This window comes from Phycodurus eques, chromosome 7 (assembly GCF_024500275.1).
Source record: "Phycodurus eques isolate BA_2022a chromosome 7, UOR_Pequ_1.1, whole genome shotgun sequence".
Classification (NCBI taxonomy): domain Eukaryota; kingdom Metazoa; phylum Chordata; class Actinopteri; order Syngnathiformes; family Syngnathidae; genus Phycodurus; species Phycodurus eques.
In genome coordinates, this window is record NC_084531.1 from 16,684,896 (window position 1) to 16,712,608 (window position 27,713).

General features: G+C 42.0%; 1 protein-coding gene across 3 annotated transcripts in view; it reads right to left on the reverse strand.

Annotated features, from left to right (window-relative positions):
* Window positions 1–27,227, reverse strand: part of taok1a (TAO kinase 1a) — a 37,896-nt gene extending 10,669 nt beyond the window's left edge. Inside the window, exons 1-17 of one of the 3 annotated variants that reach the window (XM_061680812.1) lie at window positions 26,941–27,227; window positions 16,839–17,090; window positions 15,359–15,430; window positions 15,166–15,267; window positions 15,033–15,078; window positions 14,831–14,927; window positions 14,599–14,712; window positions 14,429–14,520; window positions 14,263–14,356; window positions 14,088–14,169; window positions 13,844–14,011; window positions 13,558–13,758; window positions 11,595–11,723; window positions 5,362–5,598; window positions 5,141–5,269; window positions 4,427–4,630; window positions 2,087–2,326 (exon numbers count right to left, since the gene is read on the reverse strand). In XM_061680812.1, the coding sequence (XP_061536796.1) occupies window positions 2,087–2,326; window positions 4,427–4,630; window positions 5,141–5,269; window positions 5,362–5,598; window positions 11,595–11,723; window positions 13,558–13,758; window positions 13,844–14,011; window positions 14,088–14,169; window positions 14,263–14,356; window positions 14,429–14,520; window positions 14,599–14,712; window positions 14,831–14,927; window positions 15,033–15,078; window positions 15,166–15,267; window positions 15,359–15,430; window positions 16,839–16,970 (2,139 nt within the window). In that variant the 5' untranslated portion in view covers window positions 16,971–17,090; window positions 26,941–27,227. Of the gene's footprint in view, window positions 1–2,086; window positions 2,327–4,426; window positions 4,631–5,140; window positions 5,270–5,361; window positions 5,599–11,594; window positions 11,724–13,557; window positions 13,759–13,843; window positions 14,012–14,087; window positions 14,170–14,262; window positions 14,357–14,428; window positions 14,521–14,598; window positions 14,713–14,830; window positions 14,928–15,032; window positions 15,079–15,165; window positions 15,268–15,358; window positions 15,431–16,838; window positions 17,091–24,342; window positions 25,341–26,688 lie in introns of those variants that run through there. The other 2 variants (XM_061680811.1, XM_061680813.1) reach the window with 2 other exon arrangements.
* Between the last annotated feature and the right edge of the window lie 486 nt (window positions 27,228–27,713).

Here is a 27,713-nt window from a genome sequence, read left to right on the forward strand (position 1 = left end):
CCTTCATTGGAGTCCAGCTGTGTTTGATTATACTGATAGGACTTAATTAGGAAAGCCACACACCTACCTGTCTATATAAGACCTTACAGCTCACAGTGGATGTCAGAGCAAATGAGAATCAAGGTCAAAGGAACTGCATGAAGAGCTCAGAGACAGAATTGTGGCAAGGCACAGATCTGGCCTAGGTTACAAAAAGATTTCTGCTGCCTTTAAGGTTCCTAAGAGTACAGCGGCCACCATAATCCTTAAATGGAAGACCAGAACCCTTCCTAGAGCTGCCCATGGGGCCAAACTGAGCAATCGGGAGAGAAGAGCCTTGGTGAGAGAGGTAAAGAAGAACCCAAAGATCACTGCGGCTGAGCTCCAAAGATGCAGTCGGGAGATGGGACCAAGTTCTAGAAAGTCAACCATCACTCCAGCCCTCCACCGGTCGGGGCTTTATGGCAGAGTGGCCCGACGGAAGCCTCTCTTCAGTGCAAGACACATGAAAGCCCGCATGGAGTTTGAAAAAAATAAATAAATAAATAAATAAATAATAAAAAACAACACCTGAAGGTCTCCAAAATGGCGGCACGGTGGGCAACTGGTTAGAGCGTCAGCCTCACAGTTCTGAGGACCCGGGTTCAATCCCCGGCCCCGCCTGTGTGGAGTTTGCGTGTTCTCCCCGTGCCTGCGTGGGTTTTCTCCGGGCACTCCGGTTTCCTCCCACATCCCATAAACATGCATTAATTGGAGACTCTAAATTGCCCGTAGGCATGACTGTGAGTGTGAATGGTTGTTTGTTCCTATGTGCCCTGCGATTGGCTGGCAACCAGTTCAAGGTGTACCCCGCCTCCTGCCCGATGATAGCTGGGATAGGCTCCAGCACGCCCGCGACCCTAGTGAGGAGAAGCGGTTCAGAAAATGGATGGATGGATGGATGGATGGTCTCCAAAATGGGGAGGAATATGATTATCTGGTCTGATGAGACCAAGATAGAAAATCTTGGCCTTAATTCCAAGCGGTATATGTGGAGAAAACCTGGCACTGCTCGTCACCTGTCCAATACAGTCCCAACAGTTTAGCATGGTGGTGGCAGAATCATGCTGTGTGGATGTTTTTCACCTGCAGGGACAGGACACCTGGTTGCAATCGAAGGGAAGATGAATGCGGCCAAGTAAGGGATATCCTGGACGAAAACCTTCTCCAGGGTGCTCAGGACCTCAGACTTCGGTTCACTTTCTAACAAGAAAATGACCCTAAGCACACAGCTAAAATAACGAAGGAGTGGCTTCAGAACAACTCCATGACTGTTTTTGAATGGCCCAGCCAGAGTCCTGACTTAAATCCAATTGAGCATCTCTGGAGAGACCAGAAAATGGCTGTCCACCAACGTTCACCATCCAACCTGACAGAAGTGGAGAGGATCTGCATGAGGAATGACAGAGGATCCCAAAATCCAGGTGTGAAAAACTTGTTGCATCATTCCCAAAAAGACTCATGGCTGTATTAGCTCAAAAGGGTCCATCTACTAAATACTGAGCAAAGGGTCTGAATACTTACGGTTGAGTGATATTTCAGTTTCTCTTTTTTAATAAATCTGCAAAAATTTAAACAATTCAGTTTTTTTCTGTCGATATGGGGTGCTGTGTGTACATGAATGAGGGGAAAAAATGAACAACCGATTTTAGCAAATGGCTGCAATAAAATGAGTGAAAAATTTAAGGGGATCTGAATACTTTCCATACCCACTGTACGAGTAAAACTCGTTACAAGCTTGGGCACAGAACAAATTCAACTCGCAAGTCAAGGTCGTTACGAGTGCCTTCCCCCCCCCCCCCCCCCACCAAAACAGTAATACAATTAGTCTTCTTAATAGCACTTTTCACTTTCTTGGGCACCATACTATGGGCTAATTTAGAGCAAATCAAAATATGCCAGCATTTGAATCACATGACGCACGGAGTGAACGATGTTTGTGTTGTGCGACAGAAGGCACAAATGCGCATTCCGCGTTGATTCTTTGACGGAAGCGTGGTTCGTTCACTGATGCAAGATATCCTGGAAAATCGTGTTTGTAACGTACACAAGAGCAGCACTTACTCACCTTGAGGCTTTTGGGTTGCTGGCGAACCTCCATAACGTGCTTGCGCCTCAGCTCCCTCTCACGCCTCTTGTTGTACTCCTGCTGGTTGGTGAGCTCCGTCTGGTGCTGGAGGCGGATGAGCTCGGCCCGCGTCCTCTGGATGGTGTTGAGCTGGCGGAACTCCAGCTCTTGCATGGACTCGTGGTGCCGCAGGAGCATGGCGTGCTCCAGGTCCTTCTGGGTCTGACGTTTGTTCAGCTCCTTAATTGTGTGCACGGGGGGAGAAAATCAGCGCAAAGACAAATTCCAGACAAACCAATGTTTTTCCTGCATATACAATTTGGAGGTAGCACCCTATGCCTAATTTCTGAATGCCTCAGGCTCTAAAACCTCTGACATCATGAAAACTGCAACTGGTTTGGGCAGGGGTGGTGCTGATGAGGAAACAGTTGGTAGTCGCTCCTACAATTGCTTTCCTTTCTTACTACAAATGCATTGTGACAATTTTGTGGATTCTCAAACAGGTAAATAAGGTTTCATTTGTAACGAGGCACGTCTGATTTCTCATCTTCCCTAATTTAAATATTTAAATCAGCTTGGGTCCGACTGGTCCATATCACGGCGTCTGCTAGAGGTCATCCTTTTATGCCTAGTTCAGACTCTAAAATCCCTTGATTCAATTTGATCGTGGGAGTTATTTATACACAGAACGCACATTCAAGTACAATCAGTAGGTAAACATATGTTGTGTTTTACAATAATACTTAACTATATTTGTAATTTTTAATGTACGTGTGGTGGATGAAATAGCAAAGCTTGCATCCATTGTCGTCACCGATGGTCGTCGCCAACATTGAACGCAGGATTCCACCACAGCTACATTAAAAATACAAATATAGTTAAAAGGTCACGTATTTTGCCAAACCAACTACTTCTAGTATTTGGGATGTATTTTGTCTCCATGGTGCCTCAGTAAACATAGAAATTTATTAAAATCGTCCATGCATTCCTGAGTTCCAGACGTTTTTTCTGCCAAGAGGCCTAAAATCAGGTCATTCGAATTTCTCAAGCTTATCTATGTCACTAGCGAAGATCTCCGCCTACCTCTCCGCTCCAGGGCCAGTACTGTCAACATGAACACGTGTGCTCTCACAAGTGGGTCTTCTACATGGAGGTAACCAATCAGAGGAAAGGGGGCGGTCTACGCCAAATATAGACAAAGCAGATACATAACTGGGTCAAACAGAAGTAGCTGTCAGAGGAGCCTTTTCTGGACACCCGTGACAAAACCAAGGTGTTTTTTTTTTTATTATTTATTTTTTTTTAAATGAAATTGACACTTTTATAAGAAGTCCATGTTAGAGAGTCACTCTGTGGAGATCTAAATAGCCACAATATGGGACCTTTATGTATTGTTGTAAAACACAACATATGGATACTTTATTGAGTGCATTTTTATGGCTCTGCAGCAGCTGAGACTCACTCGCTTAAAACCCAGAAATGCCGTGTTGTCGAGTTGAGTGGGTGGATAACAGCCATGAAATGGTCAAGTTAAGTCCCCTACAAAAGTATAGGAACAGCAAGGTCAATTTCTTTGTTTTATACTGAAGCATTTGGGTTTCAAATCAAAGTTTGAATATGAGACAAAAGTTTCGAACTCTAGCTTTTATTTTATTTTGTGGTTTTCACAGGTGAAACCCAAAGCCAAATACAAGCACTATCTAATGTTTAAGCAATCAATCTAAAAGACAACACCTAAGAAACTAGAAACACCCATCAGTCACATGTTCTAATACTTCTGCTCACTTGCAAAGTGGGTGGGTTCAAACAAAAGGTGCTCTGTCCTGAGTTGTTTAACACATCTAGATGTAAATACCATGAAACAACGAATTATTTCGATCTGAAACCCGAATGTGTTCAGTATACAACAAAAACAAAAAGGAATTGACCTTGCCGTTCCAACACTTTTGGAGGGGATTGCATAATATGAATAACCAACACTACGTCACACTGTCAGCGATTCCTGTCATTCATTCGCCAGCAGTTTTGTTGTTCAAGAGCTTTTGCATTAAAATGACAAACCGCATGGATGTCAACCTTAAACCATGTCACAGACACATTTTAACCTGTTATCCAAAAAACAGTAGAAAAAAATGTATTCTGATGGAAGGGGACCTTTAAATAACAATATAATGCATGTAGAAACTACACAGAAAAAAAGTGTTTGAGCCAGTGGGGGGTGCAGCATACACACGCGTAAATAATCAGAATGGTACAACGTCACCTCTAATTGACCTAGGAAAAACCCTGGAAACCTTTACAGTTTGTCAAGTATACAGTGTAATAAAAGCGAGAACTAACCTCCCGCACTAAATCTTGCTCGATGTTGTGGCGAGCAATCAAGATCCTCCGTTTGAACCTGCGGGACTCCAATTCTAGATACTGCCTTTGCCGCCGCTGCAGGTTTGCCTCTTCTTCTGCTTGGAAGTGCTGGAAGTTCTCCTTCTGCTTGGACAACCACTCCTGCTTTTCCTTCTTGGGTGTTGATTGGTTTTCATTCAGCTCCTTCGGGGGAAACCACATTATAGGTGACCAACATAACAGAATCTGTGTTACTGACAGATTTGTCTGCGCTTTTGATGGTACAGGGGATTCTCATTTTACAAATGAGTTCCATTCCTACGATGGCGATGGAAGCCATTACTAACTCATTAGTAAAGTCATAGTTACAGAAAATATTTCTATGAAAAACATTTCTTGGGAGTCTTGTGCCATGGGACTATAAACTCATTGTGGTGCGCAAACTAGTTCACTGCGTGCTGTTCGTAACCTTAAAATGTCATTATACATTAAATCTTTGGATGAAAAACACTTCGACCATACACATAAAACAATCAAATTAAAAACAGGAACTAGCGCAATAACTGAGCATTCTTGTGTCGCATGACTATGTATTTTTACACTGCTGCACCAACTTGTTCACTGCACGTCGTTCGTAACCTTGAAACATTCTATATTAGGACCGTCGTAAACTGAGGACACCTTATAATAACAAAGTAGGAGATGATTCACCACCTCTTTCAGTTGTTCCTTGCGGAGTTTGTACTCCCGTTTCTGTGATTCGAGGAAGCTGTTGAGTTCCTTCTTTTGCTGGCTCTGGATGTGTTGGTGGAATTTCTTCTCATCATTGCTAAAGGTTTTTGTCTGTTGAAAGATAACACACATAAGGACCGTTAAGCAGTCAAAAAATAAATCTAAAAAAAAAAAGCTAACCGAAATGCTTAAACAAAGCATACATCCTTTTCCATGGACCCTTGGTGCTTCTTGATCAGCTTCTCCATCTCCTGAGCAAAGCCGTTCCTCTGGTTCTCCAGCTCCTTATCCAGACGTAGTCGGTGCTCATCCATCTCTGCCTTTAGCTTGTTCTCCAGGGCCATCAGCTGTTTCTGGTGCTGCCGCCGCATGCGCTTGTAGCCCAAGATCTGCTCCCTTAATTCAGAGTCCTGCTCATGCTCCTTAATCTGCCGTGTGAGCTGGCGAACGCAGGAGAGGAAGAACAATAGTCCAAAATCTCTAGTATTTTGCCAGTATCTCACTTATACAAAGATGTTTTGAGCATTTATTATGTCGTTGAAATCCAGGTTAAGGTCCATGTACAACCCCAATTCCAATGAAGTTGGGAGATTGTGTTAAACATAAATAAAAACAGAATACAATGATTTGCAAATCATGTTCAACCTATATTTAATTGAATACACTACAAAGACAAGATATTTAATCTTCAAACTGATAAACTTTATTGTTTTTAGCAAATAATCATTCACTTAGAATTTTATGGCTGCAACACGTTCCAAAAAAGCTGGGACAGGGTCATGTTTGCCACTGTGTTACATCACCTTTTCTTTTAACAACATTCAATAAACGTTTGAGAACTGAGGACACTAATTGTTGAAGCTTTGTGGGTGGAATTCTTTCACATTCTTGCTTGATGTACACCTTCAGCTGTTCAACAGTACGGGGTCTCAGTTGTTGTATTTTACGCTTCATAATGCGCCGGACATTTTCAATGGGAGACAGGTCAGGACTGCAGGCAGGACAGTCTAGTACCCGCACTCTTTTACCACGAGGCCACGCTGTTGTAACACGTGCATTATGTGGTTTGGCATTGTCTTGCTGAAATAAGCAGGTGCGTCCATGAAAAAGACGTTGCTTGGATGGCAGCATATGTTTCTCCAAAACCTGTATGTACCTTGCAACATTAATGGTGCCTTCACAGATGTGCAAGTTACCCATGCCATTGGCACTAACACAGCCCTATACCATCACAGATGCTGGCTTTTGAACTTTGCGTCCATCACAGTACGGATGGTTCTTTTCCCTTTTGGCCCCGGAGGACACGATGTCCGCAATTTCCAAAAACAATTTGAAATGCGGACTTGTCGGACCACAGAACACTTTTCCACTTTGCATCAGTCCATCTTAGATGAGCTCGGGCCCAGAGAAGCTGGCGGCGTTTCTGGGTGTTGTTGATAAATGGCTTTTGCTTTGCATAATAAAGTTTCAAGTTGCACTTACAGGATGTAGCGCCGAACCGTATTTACTGTAATATAGGTTGAACATGATTTGCAAATCATTGTATTGTTTTTATTTATGTTTAACACAACGTCCCAACTTAATTGGAATTGGGGTTGTACTCGTACTTTGTCTCTCTTTGTCCTCATTAGTAACCAGTTCAGCACAATAATTACCGTCTTGCTAGAAATGTGTATTCCGCTACTAGTGCCACTTTTAGCCTACTAGAATGTGAATAAATCTTACAAGTAAACTACTGTGCTGCACTAGTAACACTAATAGGCACAACTAGTAAGCATCTTACACGCTAGTCGACTCTCGGCGACATAAAAGTCTACTGGTGAACATTTATCGACCCTAACAGTACTACTAGTTGTAGCACGCAGCTGTCAAGTAGTGCAGTTTTGCCTCACTAGTAACATGTAGTTGTCCTACTTGTATGCCAAAGTTATCCTACTAGTAAAGACAAAGAGCATACCAGTATATGGACCTTAAGCTTGATATCAAATGCGTAAATGGCTTCATGGAGAGCCATTTACGCATCTATTTCATATCCTCGATAGGGAGGTTACTAGTGAGTGACACATGCCTACGAGTTGGGACGAGTAGTCTTACTAGTTCTTCACAGTAGTCCACTCGTAAGGTTCGTGTAGTAGTAGTGGAAAAAAACATTACTTGTAAGTAGAGGTCGGACTCACCATCTAAATCTCCATTTGCTCAGAAAACAAATCCTTACTAGAAATATGAATCAAAATAAAGATATGTCGTTGATATAGATATTGAATTAAATCTTTCAAAACATTATATTAATCTTCAATACTTGTTTGGGAATCCCTTTGCTTGAATCACTGCCTGGATACACCGTGGCATTGAGGCAATCAGCCTGTGGCACTGCCCGACAGTTATGGAAGCCCAGATTTCCTTGATGCTTGCAGTCAGTTCTTCTTTGTTTTTTGGTCTGGTGCCCCTCATTTTCCTCTTGCTAATACCCCATAGATTCTCAAAAGCACTGTGATGGCTTCGGCACCAAAGCAAAGATGGCGAAATCTCCTCAGCAGAACATTGAAGTCCTCTAAAAAATTCTGGTCGAACAGTTGTGGTGACCCTGGATTTAAGGAAACAGAGTTTACCAACACCTCCACTGGACTTTGCACCCCAAATCATGACTGACTGTGGATATTTCACACTGGACCTCAAGCAGTTTGGGTTCTGTTCTTCACCAGTCTTCCTCCAAACCCTTGGACCTTGATTCCCGAATGAAAGACACACTTTACTTTCATCGGAAAAGAGGACCTTGGACCACTGGCCCACAGTCTTGTCCTTCTCCTTGGCTCAGTTGAGACACTTCCTACGTTGGCCCAGAAGTGGCTTGACACGAGGAACCTGACAGCTGCAACCCATCTCCCTGATGCTTTGAATGTGGTGGTTTTTGAAGCTGTGATTCCCGCCTCATTCCACTCTTTCAGAATCTCTGATTGATTCTTGAATCTTCTCTGTTTGATGTTTGAATTGTTGGCCTTGAATCTATAATCTATGAAAGTTTATTTCCGTAATTCCCTTCAAAAAGTTAAAACTTTTCCATGATATTCAATTTTTTTTGGAAAGGGTCTTTATAATTGCACTAGAAACCAGCTGATTAAAGAAATTAACCTCGCAAAGAGAAATTATGCAGTAAAGCTAGATGAACCGCGAACAACTCTACCGCGAACAACTCTAATCAGTCTGGCGTGGTTTACAAGCGCTAACCAACTACAAGCGACCATCCCCCAAGCAGAGAGCAATAAAGGGCAACCTGACGACTTGAACATCTTCAACTGCAGATTTGAAAAGAACACTTGCACACCCCACACAGCCGCACCACCGACCACCATCACACCTGACTCCCGCTCCTGCGTTGACCATCCACAAACAGGATGTGAGACGTATCTTCAAACAACAAAAGATCAACAAATCGGCAGACGCAGACCTTGTGTCTCCATCCTGCCTCAAAGCCTGCACGGACCAGCTCGCTCCAGTATTCACACAGATCTTCAACAGATCTGTGGAACTGTGTGAAGTACCATCCTGTTTCAAACGCTCCATCATCATCTCAGTCCTGCAATCTCGGGTCTGAATGACTACAAGCTTGTCGCCCTGACATCTGTGGTCATGAAGTCCTTTGAGTGCCTCGTGGTGGACCACCTAAAGAGCATCAAAGGTCCCCTGCTGGACCCTCTGCAGTTTGCCTATCGAGCAAACAGGTCTGTGGATGACGCAGTCAACATGGGACTGTACTCCATCCTGGAACACCACGCCCACGTGGGGACCTTCGCGAGGATCCTGTTCGTTGAATTCAGCTCTGCGTTCAACACCTTCACCCCGAACTCGTCTCCTCCAAGCTTCTCCAGCTCAGCATCTTGCCTGCCATCTGCCAGTGGATTTACAGCTTCCTGGACACAGCAGGTGAGGCTGGGGGACACCACCTCATCCACACACACTATCAGCACTGGGGCGCCCCAAGGATGTGTCCTCTCTCCGCTGCTCTTCTCTCTCTCTACATGAACGACTGCACCTAAACGCACACAGCTGTCAAACTCCTGAAGTTTGCACACAGCGCCACGGTCATTGAGTTCATCAAAGATTGTGACGAGTCTGCATATTGAAAGGAAGTGGAGCGGCTGGAGCTGTAGTGCGGTTGACACAACCTGGAGCTGAACACACTCGAGACTGTAGAGATAGTCGTGGACCTCAGGGGCTGCCCCTCACGCTGTCCAACTGTCCTGTGTCACCCGTCAAAACCTTCCAAGTTCCTGGGAATTAGTCTCTCAGGACCTGAAGTGGGAGACTAACATGAACTCCATCCTCAAAAAGGCCCAGCATGAGGATGTATTTCCTGCGGTTTCTGAGGAAGCACGGCCTACAAAAGGAGCAGTTGAGGCAGTTCTACACAGCAGTCATCAAATCAGTCCTGTGTTCATCCATCACAGTCTGGTTTGGTGCTGCCACAAAAAAAGTGCAAACTACGATTGCAACGGACAATCAGGACTGCTACATTTATTTTTCGGTACGCCCTCTACCTATCCTTGAGGACTTTCCCTCGGCCAAAACTAAGAGCATGCAAAATCCTCTTTGCCCCTCCACATCCTGGTCACTACCTCTTCCAGCGGCTTTCCTCAGGTAGGTGCTATCGAACAATACAAACTAAAACTAGCAGACATTCCAACAGCTTCATCCCTCTTACCATTAACTTCTTCAACAGTGAATTTACAATTCCGTTGAAACATATTGCCAATTTTGTCTTAAGATTGATCTCCGTCGGGTCAATTATACATTATTCGTGCACTCACTGTAGTAGTCTCGCCACTGCACACGAGACGAATGGCGAAAATTTACTTCTGAACAGATTGGAAAAAGGAATATTCCACCCCTGTGCAACTGAATGAAATTCCATTTGAATTTCAGCCTGTTTGACCTGATTTGAGGTTTTTATAAAGAGCATTTTAATTCGGTTTGGGCTTCTAAAACGATCATAATAGGAATAGAAGGCGCCATTGTAAACCACATTAGTTTTGCAGCTCTTTGTTCTTTATATCAGACCCAAAGGGATCCATATCAGAGTAAATAAAATCAATTTAATAGAAAAACAAGAAAGGAAATTATAATAACAACAACAACAGCAGTACTGATTTAAGCGCTGGGCCTTATTTTTCATGATTTCAGAGGTATTAAAAAAAAATATATATATATATAGTTTATCGTGATAGTTTTTGGGACAATATATCGTATAAAAAAAATTGTGATCGTGACAGGCCTATTTAGAACATTTGGGCATTGCATGTCGCGTTCAATTACAGTAAGTGTGTTTATTCTTAATGTCTGTATTATTTTCTCTGTTGAAAAACAACATGAGACGGTGATTGACTGGTTAGCACATCTGCCTCAAAGTTCTGAAGACCTGGGTTCAAATCCGACCTCACCTGTGTGGAGATTGCATGTTCTCCCCGTGCCTGCGTGGGTTTTCTCCGGGTACTCCGGTTTCCTCCCACATCCCAAAAATATGCACGGTAGGTTAATTAAAGACTCTAACTTGACCGAATGTGAGTGTGAATCGTTATGTGTGCCGTGCGATTGGCTGGCGACCAGTTCAGGGTGTACCGTGCCTCTCACGCCCGAAGATAGCTGGAATAGACTTCAGCACGACCCTACTGAGGATAAGCGGTACAGAAAATGGATGGAAAAACAACATTAGAAGTGCCAGGTATACCTACTGTTAATCAAACCTGAAGAGATGTTGCTTGCACTTTATTCAAATAAAGTCCAAACGCATTTGCCATTAAATGCTTGTTTATAGTTTATCATAATTAACTTTACCTTAAACCTTTACAAGAAACAAAAGTAATTTAGGAAATTTCACCTGCGCTGTCCAATATCCAGGTTTTATTTCACAGTCACACTGGCTGAATTTTTGGCTAAAAGTTACTGAATCGATTTCAAGCCACTCAATTGTTTCGGATCATATTGTTCTAGATGAACCAATATCTTCCTTGAATCAAATCGGCAACCACGAACGATGATACAAATTGAATCGTTTTTAAATATACCGTTACACCACTAGTGGCTACTGTACAACTACACATGCGCAGAAAGTCTAAATGGCAGTGGAAGTAAACAAAGGACGTTGCCAGATGACTTCACTTCGTTGCAGCTCGTCAGAATAAAATATGTGATTTAATTTGTTTCCATTCGAATGCGAAAATTCTTATTCAGGATTGTTTTTTTTCATTGGAATTTGACAATTCGATCAGGAACTTATGTTTTTCCTAGCACGACTAGTAAGACATGGTCATTCAACTACAGAGCTGAATTTTCTTACTAGTGAGGACAAAGAGGATTAAAAAAAATAATTCTAAAAAAAAATAATTCTCAAAAGGTTTTCCATAGTTTCACTGAATCAAAACAACATAGGACAGATAATTACCACTGAGGCTGTGCGTATTGTCGCAAAGTGTTCTCGGTTCCGTTTTGGCCGTGGGGTGTTGGCAGGCTGGGACTGAGGCTCAGTTGATCGAACGTGAGGTTCTGAATCTTTGTTGTACGCTGCTTTCTCCTGAAAGCAAGACAATTATTCATCACCAAATGGATGATAGCTTTCACAAAAATGAAAACGAGGCATCTAGATCAGCATTTCCCAACCTTTAAGCCGAGGCACATTTTACATTAAAAAATATCACAATTTTATATGTGAATACATTTGAGTTATGAACTCCCTCTGATAATTAATTTAACTCGTAAGTCAAGGCGTCACTGTGTATAATGATGGATAAATTGTACCTTCTGTTATTTAGTAAAATATTAAATTTTTCTGTCTGTCACTATAAATCATTAGCATGGATAGATGAACAAAGATACATTATTTGTAGTAAATAAATACATTTCAGCTCAATTAAGTGAAATTGCATAATTCCCTGTGGCACATCTGATGATTTCTCATGGCAAAATGGTTGGGAAATAGACTGGTTGGGACGGCAAATGGGTGACTGCCCCTCAAAAACATCCCATGTGGATGTTCTGGGAGATACGCGATTTGTCCCTCACCCTCCAAGGCTTGCCGTTTCACAGCAATTCTCCATTATATTTCTTCTTATTTCATTTTAAACTCCACTTTCAATTGACATTATATGGGACAATAAATAAATTTAGATTTATATTATATAAGTATAGGGTTTTTTATGGTTACTTTTTTGTTTGTTGTTGATTTTTTTCCATTTATTCTTAAAATCGAATATACTGCTGTTACTGATATAATCATTTGTTTTAGTGTAAATAGTAAAAAGGATGTGTATATGGGCACAATATGGCCCAAAACCAAAAGCTCAATATTTTTAGGCTGTATCGTGATATGTATCTCGATATTCTGATTTCTCCTGTAAATTATATAAATGTTGAAATCAACCCTTTGATTTATTAAAATTACACCAATATAATGAATCAAGCAGAAACTTCAGTTGGATTTTGAACATGAAAATGAAATATTCTCAGTTTTAAGCTGATCCAAAAACATGCACACAAGAGTTTTCTGGATGGGAGGGGGAGTGTGCTGCTTACTGTGAGAGGCGCACCAGCAGAGAGTGAACGAAAACATTACATGATTTGTACTCGATAGTCGCGATAGTCATTTTTACATTTCACGTGCAACAACCCGCGATATATCGAGTACGTTTGACTATACTGATATTCTATACGATAAGAAAGAGATAGGGGCAGGAGCAATAAGTTTTACTTCATCCTACTGCTTTTTGAAAATATATAATTTAACAATAGCATTTTAATTTTTTATTGAAATCTTTTGTTCTTTTTTATTTTTTCACGTTCGAAACCAAGAACTCAATGCAAAGCATATACTGCAATACAGTCAACTGATCCCCATTCATCGTGGGAGTAACGTTCCAGACCCACCGTTGGTCTATTTGCGACAGACCAATTTTTTTTTAATTTTTTTTTTATTTATTTATTTTTTAAACGTAAGAATACCCCTCCCATATACTTTAAACACATTTAAAATTATTAAAACACTGTAAATGTATTTGAGCACAAAAAAATGCATATGCATAAAATGTATAGAAAATCATGTAATAGGCTTTATTTTATTTATTTTTTTTAAGCCTAAGCCTTAAAATACCCCCCCCCCCTCTCTCTCTCTCTAATCACATTGAAACTTACTCAAATAAACTTACCAAACACATTGTAAGCTTACATATCGCCGCACAGTGGCTGGGAATCACTGTTCTAGATATTGGTAGTTAACATTAAATAGGCAGAAATAATCCAGCAAAATGGATTGCTAGTACTGTTGTAAAGTCATCAAATGTGTTTCAAGTTTTTACTCATGAACTGTGAATATGCTACAAGTCCAATTGATAAAGCAACAAGATTTGTTTTACCGGTTTGAGATTTATGACAGAGCTGTTAGACATGACGGTGTGGTCCCCCTCCATGTCCACCTCTCCTTTATCGTCACCGGCATCAGTCAGGCTGTTGACAGAGCTGCTCTGGGAGCTGGCACTGATGGACATACTGGGAATGGACTGGTTGCTCCCCACACTGTTTACCGTGCCCGTTCTGCCCACGCTGTGTTCTGGCTCCTAAAATAGGACGACGTGTACGGTGTCAAGAACAAATGTTTTTTATACAACAATGACAACGTTAGAAAAGGATGCAAAGCTTGACCTCCTCCTCGTCCGGAGCTTCAATTGTGGGGCCATTGTGGGCTTCATGGAACAAAATCTTCTTCATTTTGCGATACTGCAAATTGTCCAGTTCTCTCACTGCATCTTTTGTCCGATTTATTAGGTCTATTAGAACCGATTCGGGACGCTCACGCTGGACAAACGCATGCTAGAGAAAAGAGAAATTGTGTTACTGGAATGAGGAATAATGATAATTCCCTGTCAAAGTGACTATTAGTGCTTACCTTTAAAAGCTCTTCAGAGTTCGGTCTATCTTGGGGACCCTTCTGAAGGCAAGAATCTACAAAGTTTCTGAAATAATCCGTCCTAAAACGAGGGAATACGAGACTCAAACAGTTATTTTCTGGTACTGTATTTTTCTTTCTGGAGGACCAAAACTAAAACAAAAATGCAACTCACCATTCACTGGACTGCAGCATGGGGCTCTCATTCTGTGCTATGTGGTATAAGGCACTCATTGCATTCATATTGAACAGTGGAGGCTTCCGCTCAGCTACAAACCACACACACACGTCAAGCTAAAATATAGCATCTTAATGAAACAGTTTATGTCAGTGACAATTACCTAGTTCAATGCAGGTTATTCCCAAAGACCAGATGTCCACTTTTCCATCATACTGGCCCTCATCCATAGCCAATATCACCTCTGGGGCCATCCTAAATGCACAAAAACCACATAAATGATTTCTTTTACAAAATGTGAGTAGTGTACAACGTTTGTGTTAGTCAGCATACCAATATGGCGTCCCAACAAAGGAGTTGGCAGGGCAGGCGATGGAGGCCGAGCCGAAATCAGCAAGTTTGACCTGGCCTGGCTCTGTCAGCAAGATGTTTCCTGCCTTGATATCTCTGTCAAACACACACGAGAGGGAGTGGGGGCAGTGGGGGAGGTTAATGGTGATAACTCTGTGGAGAAGACAGAAAGCCCGAGGCTATTGGTGCTTGCAACAGCCTCCTGAACACTCACCGGTGAATCATGTTGTGGGAGTGAAGATAGGCCAAACCTTGAAGAGCACCATGGGTAATTGCAGCAATTTCAACCTCTTGTAGGGGTTTCTTGTGCACTGGAGAAGGTAAAAGCAAACAACCAGCCGCGTTGTAAATCCAGAAGAAAAAAAAAAAAAAAAAAAGTCAAGGATTCATGTAAACATTGCTCAACTTTAACTCACCCTCTAACAGATCTGAAGCAGACCCTAGACAATACTCCATCACCAGCTAAAATACAACAGTGTAAAAATAGTCTCATCAAAAGCATCCACAACCCCACCAGATCCCTTAACATATTCACATTTTGCTTCTTACCCAAGCAGTGTGCTCTCGCAGATAACATCCTTTGTACTCGATGCTGTTTGGGTGTTGTATTCTCTGTAGGAATTTCACCTCTTTGATTATGTCTTGCCATTTCTGAGGCGAGAGTGTGAAAGGAAGATAAGTCACTCACAGCAAACCAAAAGCCACATATGATGACTGTGGTAACAACATTGGGGAATACTACCTCACTGGACTGCTTTCCACTGTAGGACATCTTCTTGATGGCCACCACCTCACTTGTTCGCACATCCTGTGCCTGAATGACAAAGCACACGGGGATGTAATTATCCCATTTGCAGTACCTTATTTCTTTAGCCTACATAAGTGGATAACAATGAATATTAAGCATTTGCCAAGACTGCAATGCAGAGTACCTTTTAGGTTCTTATTTTTCCTTATGTCTCTGAAAAAGACTTTTGGATGTAGCGTTCTATATGGGTATACCTTAATATGTAACCAGTGTGTATATGTTGGGGTTGAATCTGCACTACTGTAGGACAGAATTGCTTCACCTACCAGGATTGACTACAACATTAAAGAACTCAACTTATGGTTGTTAGAATAATACCTCAAATAGTGACCATCCAGTAGATGCCCGTCTGAGAAAACATTGCTTTAAAATAGCTCCGAGGTGTCTCAATAAAATATTTTGTACAAAATACTCCAGTAATGAAGTACACTTTTCACCCTCTTTTTAAAAGCCTTCCTGAAATAAAACAGTTTCTCAGTCGGCTCCCACTGCTCACTCTACTGCAAGGTGTTGAAATGCAAGTCCAATTTTGCGTTACCATGACAAGGGCAGAGCTGTTTTGAGCCGTGAATCTATATTTTACATTAAGAAAATTAACCCGGAGCCAATAAACCCAGTCAAAGTATTGTTTGTATTATTAATCGTGGAGATGACACTTAATCACCAAGATGCTAAATTACACTTGTCAATTAATGTGCACATGCAGCAGACGCGTCCAAACACAAATACTCCTCGCCACCCACATCGACAAGTTCGCCGAACATTTTAGTATATACCATTATCAAAAGCTAAGGCTCGTAATGCTATTAGTTTATGCTAATCTGAGTCAGATACCACCAAGCTTTGCTTAGCTTGTGGCTTTGACAATGTTTCCAGTAATTCAGTCATCGTTTATAAACGGCGCACCTACATCCAGCCTAGTCATGGGTGGAGAAAGTAGGTGTGGGGGTGGTGTTATTTAAATTTTCCCTCCATAGAGCAAGGTTACAGATATTTTCAGACATAGGGCAGCTCACAAAAGATTTATTTGGTTGTTTAGTTTCACACTTGATGGGTGGGCAGCCATTCCAGACACCATTTGTTTACAAGCCAGCCATTATAAAGTGTTCATTTTAAAGTAAATAAACACGTTCAAATTAACGTCTCCCTTTTCCTGATCAGAAAAAAAATGCGTGGCAAACTTAAATTTTTCCAAAATACAGTAGTTATATTTAGTTTGAAACGGCAGCTAACCTAAATTTGATTACAGTATACAGGTAAAATAAAATATTATTACAAATTACACCAACCTGCAGTCAAGTCAATTAACACCCCTTGACTCCATTTGCAGAAATACAGTAATATGACATTCACATCCCTAAAACTGGCAAAAAATGCTTCAGCTCTCTAGACTTGAACACTGGCAAATACTCACAAAATATACGGCGCCAAAGCTGCCGTGTCCTATCTCGCGCAGGTCCGAGAAGAGCTTCTCTGGGTCTTCCTTGAAGAAGAGCTCAGCAATTTCGGGGTCCTTAAGGCTCCCCGTCCGACTGCTGTTGGGCATAGTGGGGAGATGGTGGGGGTGCGATGCCGCTGCCGCCAAACTATCTGGGTCTGCGACAGCGACTAAACTGCCCCCACCAACGGCTCATCTGCAGGACAGTCGTCTCATATGTGGTCACCACTGAAAGGAAAGAGAAAAAAAATAAATAAATAAATAAAATGAAAAACATTTATATATCACAAAAGCTATTTTGCAACAGTTGATGACAGTGTCTGCTCAGTTTTTAAGTCCTTTTAGCAGCAACATTACAAGTGGTTGCTATCTTTGGTTAATTTTCTTAAAAACATGTAATGAGCAGTCCAAATGCCTCTAAAATCCTCCAAAACTAAATTCAGGGAAAAAAAACAATTGATCAATAAAGTACATTACCCTTTTCTACTGCCCACACTGCTTTTCCCACGAATAATGTTCCATTTGCACTAAGTTTTTAAGGAAAGTGACGCCGTTTGAAACGTCACGGTAATTTTGATGCGTCAACGTTTGAGAACCCCTCAGAATTTCAGCCCACACCAGCTTATGGGCTGTGTTGACACAGTTACCTTGATAAAGTAACTTAGTTACTTTACTGATTACCTGATTTTTAAAAAAATTATTAAGTTAGTGCCAAGTGGCAGGAATATCACTTATCCACAGTACAAAAAAAGCATTAGCTTTACCGTACCCATTACTTGGTAATGTACGCCACACAAGTTACAGAATGATGTCATCAACATGAAGCAATAACCTAAATATTTGTGAAGGTGAAGCCACATTATATCAGCCACTTAGTGCAGACTTGACATGCCAACACAATACAGTAAGTTCCTAAACGTAAACAAGCACACCATTCTCAGTACTAGGCTTTACACGATCAGGATTTTTGGGACAGACCACCGATCAGCAAGTTTTATAAAAAAAATTTTTTTAAAAGGTGATCGGATCGGTCATCTTTTTTTTTTTTTTTCATTGAGCATGACTTGTTCATTTATTGTATATACTTGTGTACTGTATTCATCCATCCATCCATTTTCTGTACAGCTTATCCTCACAAGGGTTGAGGGCGTGCTGGAGCCCATCCCAGCTCAAATAATTCTCTAGCACAAAAGTTAAAACTCCAATGACCTCTAGGGGGCATTCAAGGATTGGCCACTGACATAAATTTTGATAAAATCAACATTAAAACATGACAGAAATAATGGGTGGTAACCTATTGCAATTAAATCACTTTAATAAATACTGTTAATGACATGCTTACTCTAATTTTCTCACTGTCCCAGCTGTATGGACGGGTGTTGTCCAGAGTTCGAGTCAGTTTGGGACATAATCAGATATTCAAAATTCTTGGTGCGTTGCGTTCAGCTTCAAGATTCAGCATCCAGATTCAGCATGTTGACAGACTCATTTTTAGGAAATCTTGTCATGTTGCTAATTTTAGAAGTATTTTTGCACCGTACAGTGTTTTTAATTCTGGATTCGTAAGGGACAATTCAGTAGCACAACATACTAGATTTCTTGAGGTTGAAAAAAAAAAAAAAAATTCACAAATATTTAAGAGGTTGAAACACTTTGTGCATGACGTGCAAGACACCTGTCTTACAGTCAAGACTGTTAAGAGTCCTCACCAGCATACTGCAATGGATTGTGTTTAGATGTAGATGTTCAATGGTAATGTATATTTTACTGAATTCCTCGGTGGTGAATATGATTTCTTTAAAAGGTCCCCATCTATCAGAATCCATTAATTTCTATTGCTTGATGCATAACATTGGTCAAAATTAGTCTGTGACATGGTGTAAGTTTGACAACTATGCGGTTTGTCGATTGAATGCAAACGGCATCTTCTTTTCCTTTCAGCTTGTCCCGTTAGGCTTACATAGAAAAGGATGACACGCTGTGGCGCGACCCCTATCTCCTGCATCCTCCTCTCCAACACCAACTGCCATCATGTCTTACCTCACTACATATATCAACCTTCTCTGTGGTCTTCCTCGAGCTCTCTTGCCTGGCAGCTCCTTCCTCATCATCCTTCAACTATTATACTCACTATCTCTGCTCTGGACGTGTCCAAACCATCGAAGTCTGCTCTCTCTAACTTGGTCTCCAAAACGTCTAACCTTGGCTGTCCCTCTGATGAGCTCATTTTTACTTCTATCCAACCTGGTCACTCCTTGAGAGAACCTCAACATTTTCTTTTCCGCCACCTCCAGCTCTGCTTCCTGCTGTCTCTTCACTGCCACTGTCTCTAATCCGTACATCATGGCAGTCTCACCACTGTGTTATAAACTTTGGCCTTCATCCAAACAAAGACTCTTCTGTCACTTAACACACCTGACACCTAACTCCGCCTGTTCCAACCCGCTTAGACCGATTTCTTCACTTCCTTACCACACTCACCATTGCTCTGGACTGTTGACCAAGTATTTACAGTCCTCCATCCTCGCTAACTCTTCTCCCTTTAGCCTCACCTTTCCCCCTCCACTCCTTATTCCTGCACATGTATTCTGTCTTCCTTCAGCTAATCTTCATTCCTCTCCTTTCCAGTGCATGCCTCTACCTTTCTAACTGTTCCTCCACCTGCTCCCCGCTTTCACTGCCAGAGTAGCAAAATACTGTACTCAAGTAAGAGTATTGTTACTTTACAATAATATGATTCAAGTAAAAGTAAAACGTAGTCCTCCAAATAATTACTTGAGTAAGAAAGTACTCAGTGAATAACGTGAATATGAACATCAAATAAAATAAAAATAACTAAATAAAATGTGCAAATTCAGATATTGATGAACATCACAATCTAAAAGAAATCAAATTCAGCTCCAAGAAATGGTCTTATAGTATTTTATTTTTACTTGTTAAACACCACAATACTGTCGGCTCACCAGGCAGATTACAAAAATGGGAACAAGTCTGCAGTGGATATAAAACGTATACACACCCCTGTTCAAATGTCAGGTTTTTGTGTTGCAAAATAATTATTACTAACATAATCCATTACGTCCTGCGACTGACTGGCGACCAGGTCATGGTCTAGTCCACCTTTCGCCTGAAGTCAGATGGGATAGGCTCCTCCGCCCCGCGACCCAAACCAGGATAAGCAGTGTTGAAAATGGATGGATGGATAATCCATTACCATTAATGTGACCTAGAATTTGTACAACTGATTATTTTTTTTTTCTTTTTGAGAGGGGAGGTGAAAATAAACAACTGAAATAAACTTGAATGTGATTGACTTAGGCTAGATGGGAGGATGCGTCCCCTCTTACAACTGGGATGAGGCTGCGTTCAGAAGTAACAGATCACATTCAAACTCATGTTCAATGGGAGTCCACACACACACACCTGCCACTATTTAAATTTTTAAGTGCATCAAACCAACACATGCACGGGGCCTTACAGAAACGTTATTTGCTTTAGCAACTAAAATGACTGAAAGAAGAAGCTGTTTGCTGACGAGCCGTATTGATAAAGTGTGTGTGTGTGTGTGTGTGAGAGAGAGAGAACATGCCAAGATGCATGTTTTACAGTAACATTACCATAAAATAGGGCTAATGCCATATGCACAGCCACAACAACACCAAAAACAACTTACCGCGAGGTGTTTTCTGAAGTTAGAAGTGGGTTGAAATAGTTTTGTCACTGCCCAAGTTTGGGCAGTGACAAAACTACACTACAAGTTAAAACTGTTGTTTTTCGTGGTGTGTAATGTAAACACGAGTCCCGCGTGGCTGTCACGACTCACTTTGATTGCCCCGCGAAGCCCAATAGAAGACTGTGTGCAGGCATGTGACTGTGTCGTTTGATTGGTGAACTTGAGTCAAATATCACTCTGGTAATCACGATGGATTGGAGCAACGGCGCCCAATGCGGAAGTCGAAAACAAAAGTCTAAAAATGCATCGCGCACGCAATTATTGATGAATGAAAGTAGCGAGTGGCGTGGAGAGCATTGTAACGGAGTAAAATAACTGTTTCTTCTTAAAATAAATACTTGAATAAAAGTAAAACGTATCACTCATTAAAACTACTCTGACAAGTACAATTTATCCAAAATTTTACTTGAGTAAATGTAGTTCCTAACCACCTCTGATCACTGCAATCTCTATATCATCTGCGAACATCATGGTCCACGGGGATTCCAGTTTAACCTTATCATCAGCCTATTCATCACCACTGCAAACAGGAAGGAGCTCAGGGACTGATCCCTGATGCAGTCCCACCTCCACCTCTAACTCCCGTCACACCTACAGCACACCTCACCACTGTTCTGCTGCCCTCATGCATGTCCTGTATTATTGTAACACACAGTCCCCTCCAAAAGCATTAGAACGGCGAGGTCAATTCCTTTGTTTTTGCTGTATACTGAACACATTTGGGTCTCAGATCAAAAGATGAATATGAGAAAAGTTCAGAATTCCAGCTTTTATTTCATGGTATTTACATCTTGATGTGTTAAACAAGCCGAAACGGTGGATGACTGGTTAGCACATCCGCCTCACAGTTCTGGGGACCGGGGTTCAAATCCCGGCCCCGCCTGTGTGGAGTTTGCATGTCCTCCCCGTGCCTGGGTGGGTTTTCTCCGGGCACTCCGGTTTCCTCCCACATCCCAAAAACATGCGTGGTAGGTTGATTGGAGACTCTAAATTGCCCGTAATTGTGATTCTGAGTGCGAATGGTTGTTTGTTTCGTGTGCCCTGCGATTGGCTGGCGACCGGTTCAAGGTGTACCCTGCCTCCCGCCCGAAGATAGCTGTGATAGGCTCCAGCACGCCCGCGGCCCGAGTGAGGATAAGCGGTAAAGGAAATGGATGGATGGATGTGTTAAACAACTCAGGACATAGCAACTTTTATTTGAAGGTCAGATACTTTCTTTCTACATACTTTGGTCTTTCCATCACTTTAGTAGAGGTTAACTTTGGTCTCATCAGTCCATAAAACTTAGTTCCAAAACTTTTGTGGCTCATCTTTGTGCAAAATCCAATCTGGCCTGGCCTTCCGATTCTTATTTCTTCTCTCGTAGTCTTCTTTGAACAGTGGATTGTGATACCTTCACCCCTGCCCTATGGAGGTTGGCAGTGATGTCACTGACTGTTGTCTTTGGGTGTTTCTTAACAGTTCTCACGATGTTTCTGTCATCAACTGCTGTTGATACCCTTGGTTTTCATGTTTGCGAAATAGCAATTGCAGTTTTCACAGGTGAAACCCAAAGCCAAAAAAAGCACTATCTAAAGTTTAAGCAATTCATCTTAAAGGTAATATCTGAGCAACTAGAAACACCCATCAGTCACATTTTCCAATACTTTTGGTCACTTGAAAAGTGGTTGGGTTCAAACAAAAGGTGCTCAGTCCTGAGTTTTCTACCACATCTAGATGTAAATACCATGATATAAAAGCTGGAATTCTAAACGTATGTCTTACATTCATGTTTTGATCTGAAAACCAAATGTATTCAGTATGCAACAAAAACAAAGGAATTGACCTTGCTGTACCAATACATTTGGAGGGGATTGTACTACTCTTGCTTCTCCAGACTTCCGCATGCAGTACCACCGTTCCTCTCTGGGTACTCTGTCATAGGCTTTCTCTAGACCTACAAAGACACAATGTATAAGGATTGCAAAACGACCGGATCAGATTTACGATTTATGCATTAGTGACGTAAAAGGTTAACTCATTATTCAAGTACTTGTCCACTTTGTGGTTGGTACCCACCCACTTAACTCAGCTAAATGGCAACATGACATTTCCAGGTTTTGAATCTCAGCAGCTGCCAAGCCATACAAATACAGTCAATAAAGTACACATAATGTTGTGTTTTAAAACTATATCCATAATTTATGGGTAACAATGGATGCAAGAGCGAAGCTTGCATTAATTGACGCCAGCGATGGTCATCGTGGCAGGTTTGATTCCAATGAATGGGAGGGGATGATGAGCATAAACTCAAACTTTAATTTTCACCCACGTTCCTTTTCAGATCACGTTCCCTATTAGTGGTCCAACAATCCAACGCTTGGTCAAGTGTGCTTCACAATGATTGTAAGACATTGAAGGACAACATCGCTATGAATGCTTGGCCACCACAAGCTTCTAGATGCGAGAAGACCCCATGATATGGAGCAATCACAGCCAAGCTGTTTCCATATTTAAATTGGGGAAGATGAGCAATCCAATCAGAGCTAGCTCGATAGCTTGAAAGGGATATTTTGGGGATTTCTAACCCAAATTATCTTGCAAACCCGATGAAACGACATCAAAGATTACAAAACTAAAATTTAAAAAATTGGATAGAAGGGGACCTTTAAAGAAAGCGAGGGAAATCAACTAAACAAGATGTTAATAGGAACAGCGGTGTCTAGTTCAAGGGCGGAGAACATCCTGGGGTAACACAAGATAAGTCGGTTGCCATGGTGGCAACTAAGCAACTCCAGTCATGAGATCAGAACCCTCACCTCACACCACCGCTGCCAGTGGTATGCGAACAGACCAATGTCACCCCCTGACAAAAGGCCCCGAGGTGACAGCACACTGCCTCACTTGTCAGATGCCTAACTGAGACAAAGCATTCCAGTGATGGGACATCTCGTCAAACCTGTACGCTCCTGGAAAACGCATGACCTCAAACATTTCATAGGCTTGTGATTGTTGTATTGTCAACTGCGGGATATTTACCTTATAAAAATCTTTACATGTAACCCGCTTTAGTTCTGGATGGGAGAAAAAATTTCATGTGAGAAAAGAACTTCATGTTGGCTTGTGGGGAAATGTGGGTTTCTCTTCCTTGTTGTTTAAATTATATACAGCGGGCAGAATGTCGTCGGGTCAACAAATCCTGTCATGTCAAAACTTTCATCTGGTTGACGCTGAGCTATTTATGCTGTCTTTCGCTACTGCCATACAGATGTAGACTAAAAGATCACCAAAAGAGGCTCACTGAGTGCAGTGCAGCTCAGATGATCAGTTGCAAGCAGATGCGGAGTCGAGGCGGGAGTCACAAGACTTCTCTCTGCCCGCCTGTGAGAACCAGCTCAAGCAGACATCTTTTTGTCTGCCAACAATGAACAAGTCGCAATTCCACACAAATGCAACAAGCCATGGCCACAAATTAAAGGAGACATTATGGAAAATTGACTTTTTCTATCCAAAGAGTTGGGTCTCTGGAGTCTATGCCTGCTGACCCATCAATTGTGAGACAACAAAGTAAATCTTGAATTATCTGCCTATTTCTGAAATGCGTCTGTGAGCGAGTCCCACTGTCATGAAATAGTGCGACTAATTAACCACAAGCAATCACATCAAAGCCAAAAGCTTCTATAAATGACAATTACTTGATTGATGGTGGGGCAGAGCATGGGATGGGTGTTTGTTTGGTTCCATGTGCCACAAAAATCCCTTCATTACCTTGGGTGCTGACTTGTTTGCCACATTCTGGGTTCAGCTTCTGCGAGAAGATCCGAGCAGCTGGCCACCACGAACACTCGTCACGGAGACAGCCATTAGCCAGGACCAACGCACACTTCTTGCCCACTATGTTGTCATTCTAATGAAAACTGAGCTCGCCATTAGCCCAGCAGTATGTGGGCTGTTTCACTTTAACAGACAGCTCCACGCCTAAAACGAGTCAATAATTTTCTAAAATTCTTGACAAAAGCATGAGACAGGCATGTTAAGATACCCGGGAACTGGTTTATATTATGAAAAAAAATGCACAATATATGTCTCCTTTAAAGGCTTCTTTATACTCCCGCGGTCGACAACGAATTGCCCCACGCGGCCCCTCTGCGTAGCTTGTCGCGCACACGGCAAAAATAGTCGTCGAACGCCGTGGAGATCATCTCTTGTGATTGGTCCGTTTTAGTCACATGTTGTGATGACATACTCAGCGTGCCCCTTGGTTGTACATACCATATACACCGCCACCTTCTCGATCGATTTTGCAGCATAATTAAACGCATCATCTGGTCATCAGGGTCCATTTGTTCTACCATTGTTGTTGCTGTGTTCCTTGTTACTGAAAGGAAAGTAAAAAGGCTCCCAGAAATGGCCAAAAAAATGCAGAGAAAACTCCACCCTGTGGTGTCCTAGCCAAAACCAGCAGTAGCGACACCCTCGACTTGGAGGTGAACTGCAGTACATTTTCAAAACTGCGCACGTGGGTTCCGCTAGAGTATAAAGGATACGTGCCGGATAGCCGCAGTGACGTCAGCGCGGACACGGTCCGTGCGAGTATAAAGAAGCCTCAAAGTACATGTGTCAAACTAGAGGTCCGGCGGGCCTGATCATTTAATGTGGCCCACAAGAGCAAATCATGCGTGTGGACTTTATGTATCTTGCTAAAGTACCAAAATTGCATTAAGATATTGCGAGCATTTTTGTTACCAATCCCCTTTTAAAATACATAGATTAATAGTAGAACGAGCAATGTTTTACTGGCTTCTGATTTCAAAACAAGTTAGCCATCAATTTGTAGTGTATGTGTAATAATATGAGCCCATCATATATTTATATGGGTTCACAGACGTAATGGCCCTCTACAATGTGGCGAGTTTGACACCGCTGCCTTAAGGCCTCATTACCATATATGTAACTGTCCTTATTTATTGCCATTGCCCTGACGCCCCCCCACCACCTTCATTTTGTTTTCGCACCACAGCACGCACCCGCACAAGAATGTGGCAGGACAAGACGACTGAGCTGGAGGGTTCCTATTCCCAATTTGTGCCTTCACCATGCAGCACATTTGTCACCACTTCCTGTCCACACAGCTATAGGGCAATTAACGTTGCGACAACAGTCTAATGACAAAATGAGTATCTCTACATTAAACCTAAAAAGGAATTGGTGGGGTCAGGAAATATAGTAAAATTCTATTGACTACTTTGAACATACGATGGCAAAGGGCTGTTTGAGCATTGTAAAGTCATGTCTGTTTTGCTCTTCATTATTCATTTATGTACAGGATATGTGGATCCTATGGCAATATTCAATTTAATGAAGTAGGCAGGGAAGTCCTCAGACCACAGATAACGTTTATCAACAAGCAGAACATGACTGCATGTTCACATTTTGCCAACATTGTGATTAAATAAGCCATTTCCTTTTGACACTAACCCAAAAATCAAAGGACAGGTTTTTGTTTAATAGTAAAGTTGATCCTGCACCACACATTCATCCGCGCATTCATTCAAGAGTGTTCTATTTCGGTGGTCATATGTACTTACGTGTGAAAACACCCATTACGACCCACCTATGTCGCAGTTATATCTGATATAATGCTAACCACTTAGACCAACGATTATCGCTAGCTAAACGAGATTACCTGTGGTTAGTAAATCATCCCCCACACCCAATGAAGTTGCAACACAAGTAGTTTTCGAGATTATTTTATCGTTGTCACTTCTCTATGCTAGTCTCTCGATGAAATAAACCGACGTTAGTTGTATTACAAAGCCTTTAAAATGTTGTGGTCTGAGCAGAGCCCCGACTACTAGCCCTGCGTTGGCTGTGATGTTAGCACCAAATTTGACGTTAGCCAGATTAAGTTACGTGTCATATGATAAAACAATCCGAACAATGCGCGTAATGTTCAAAACTGAGCGTGTAGTTCGGAGTTTGTGAGTTCAGGACAACAACATTCACTTTTGAGTCAGTTTAGTACAGATAACATCAGTTTAGTACAGATAAGTCACTTGGAGGCTAAGCTACGGGGATGTTTGCTACGTTAGCTTAGCAATGTTAGCAACTCACCCTCTTTTGACAGGCCAGCTCTCAGGCGGTGCTGCAGAAATGTCGTGAAATTCAAAACACTTTACCAAAAACGCAGTGTTCCTTCCCTGCTCGTCCCCTGGCCCCGTGGCCAAATTAGCGTGTCAGATTTTTGCGGTTCTCTGCGCTGTCAATCGACGGCCACATGAAGACGACAGTGCTCATTTAGGTTTAAAACAAAAAAAATAAAGACAGAAAAAAAGGAAGAAGAAAGAAAGCAAAGACAATCCACACCCTTGGAAGTGACTGAGGTTGCCAGAATGGTCGAATTCCACTCCCAGGCAAGGCAGCTCCAAAGATGGCTGCCGAGGGCTGCCTCCGTCGCCTCCCTTGTCGTCAAAAAAAAAAAAAAAACAAGTCGAGGGCAAAAACGTCAAGGAAGTTCAAACGGTGCCCAAAACTGCCTTTTAAACGAGCCACGACGGTGTCCGTTGTGTACCCGGGGCACGTCAGAAAAGGGCCGAGCACGTCACCATGCTTAAACTTCGACTTGTACAAACTCAGAGCCAAACGTCCGCCTCGCTTCGACGCACTCGAGCAGTTCCGCCCTGCCTGTTGCGTGTTGCACTCAACTGACCCACAAACATGAGGAGGTGGAGACATTCCAGGCCAATAACACTTCTTTACAGCAAATACCACCTTTATAAAATTACCACTCTTATCGCCACATTTTCAACTAATTTAGAACATTGTGTGAAATCAATCATTCAGTTTTTACATGTTTTTTAACAGCCAAAGTTAGACAGTGGATGGTTGCATAAGAAGGTGAAGTTATGCAAAATTATATGTCCACCCAGTGGCGATCCTACCTTCAAAATGCGCCCCTTGGTGGGCCCCCACCAACAACAACCCACACGCACGCGCGCGCGCACACACACACACACACATATAATTTTAACTTTATAGCAGTGGTTCTTAATCTTGTTGGAGGCAAATTTCAGTCACGCATTCACAGCCCCCTAATTGGGAAAATAATTAATTTAGTTAAAATTAAAAATACAGTGTAT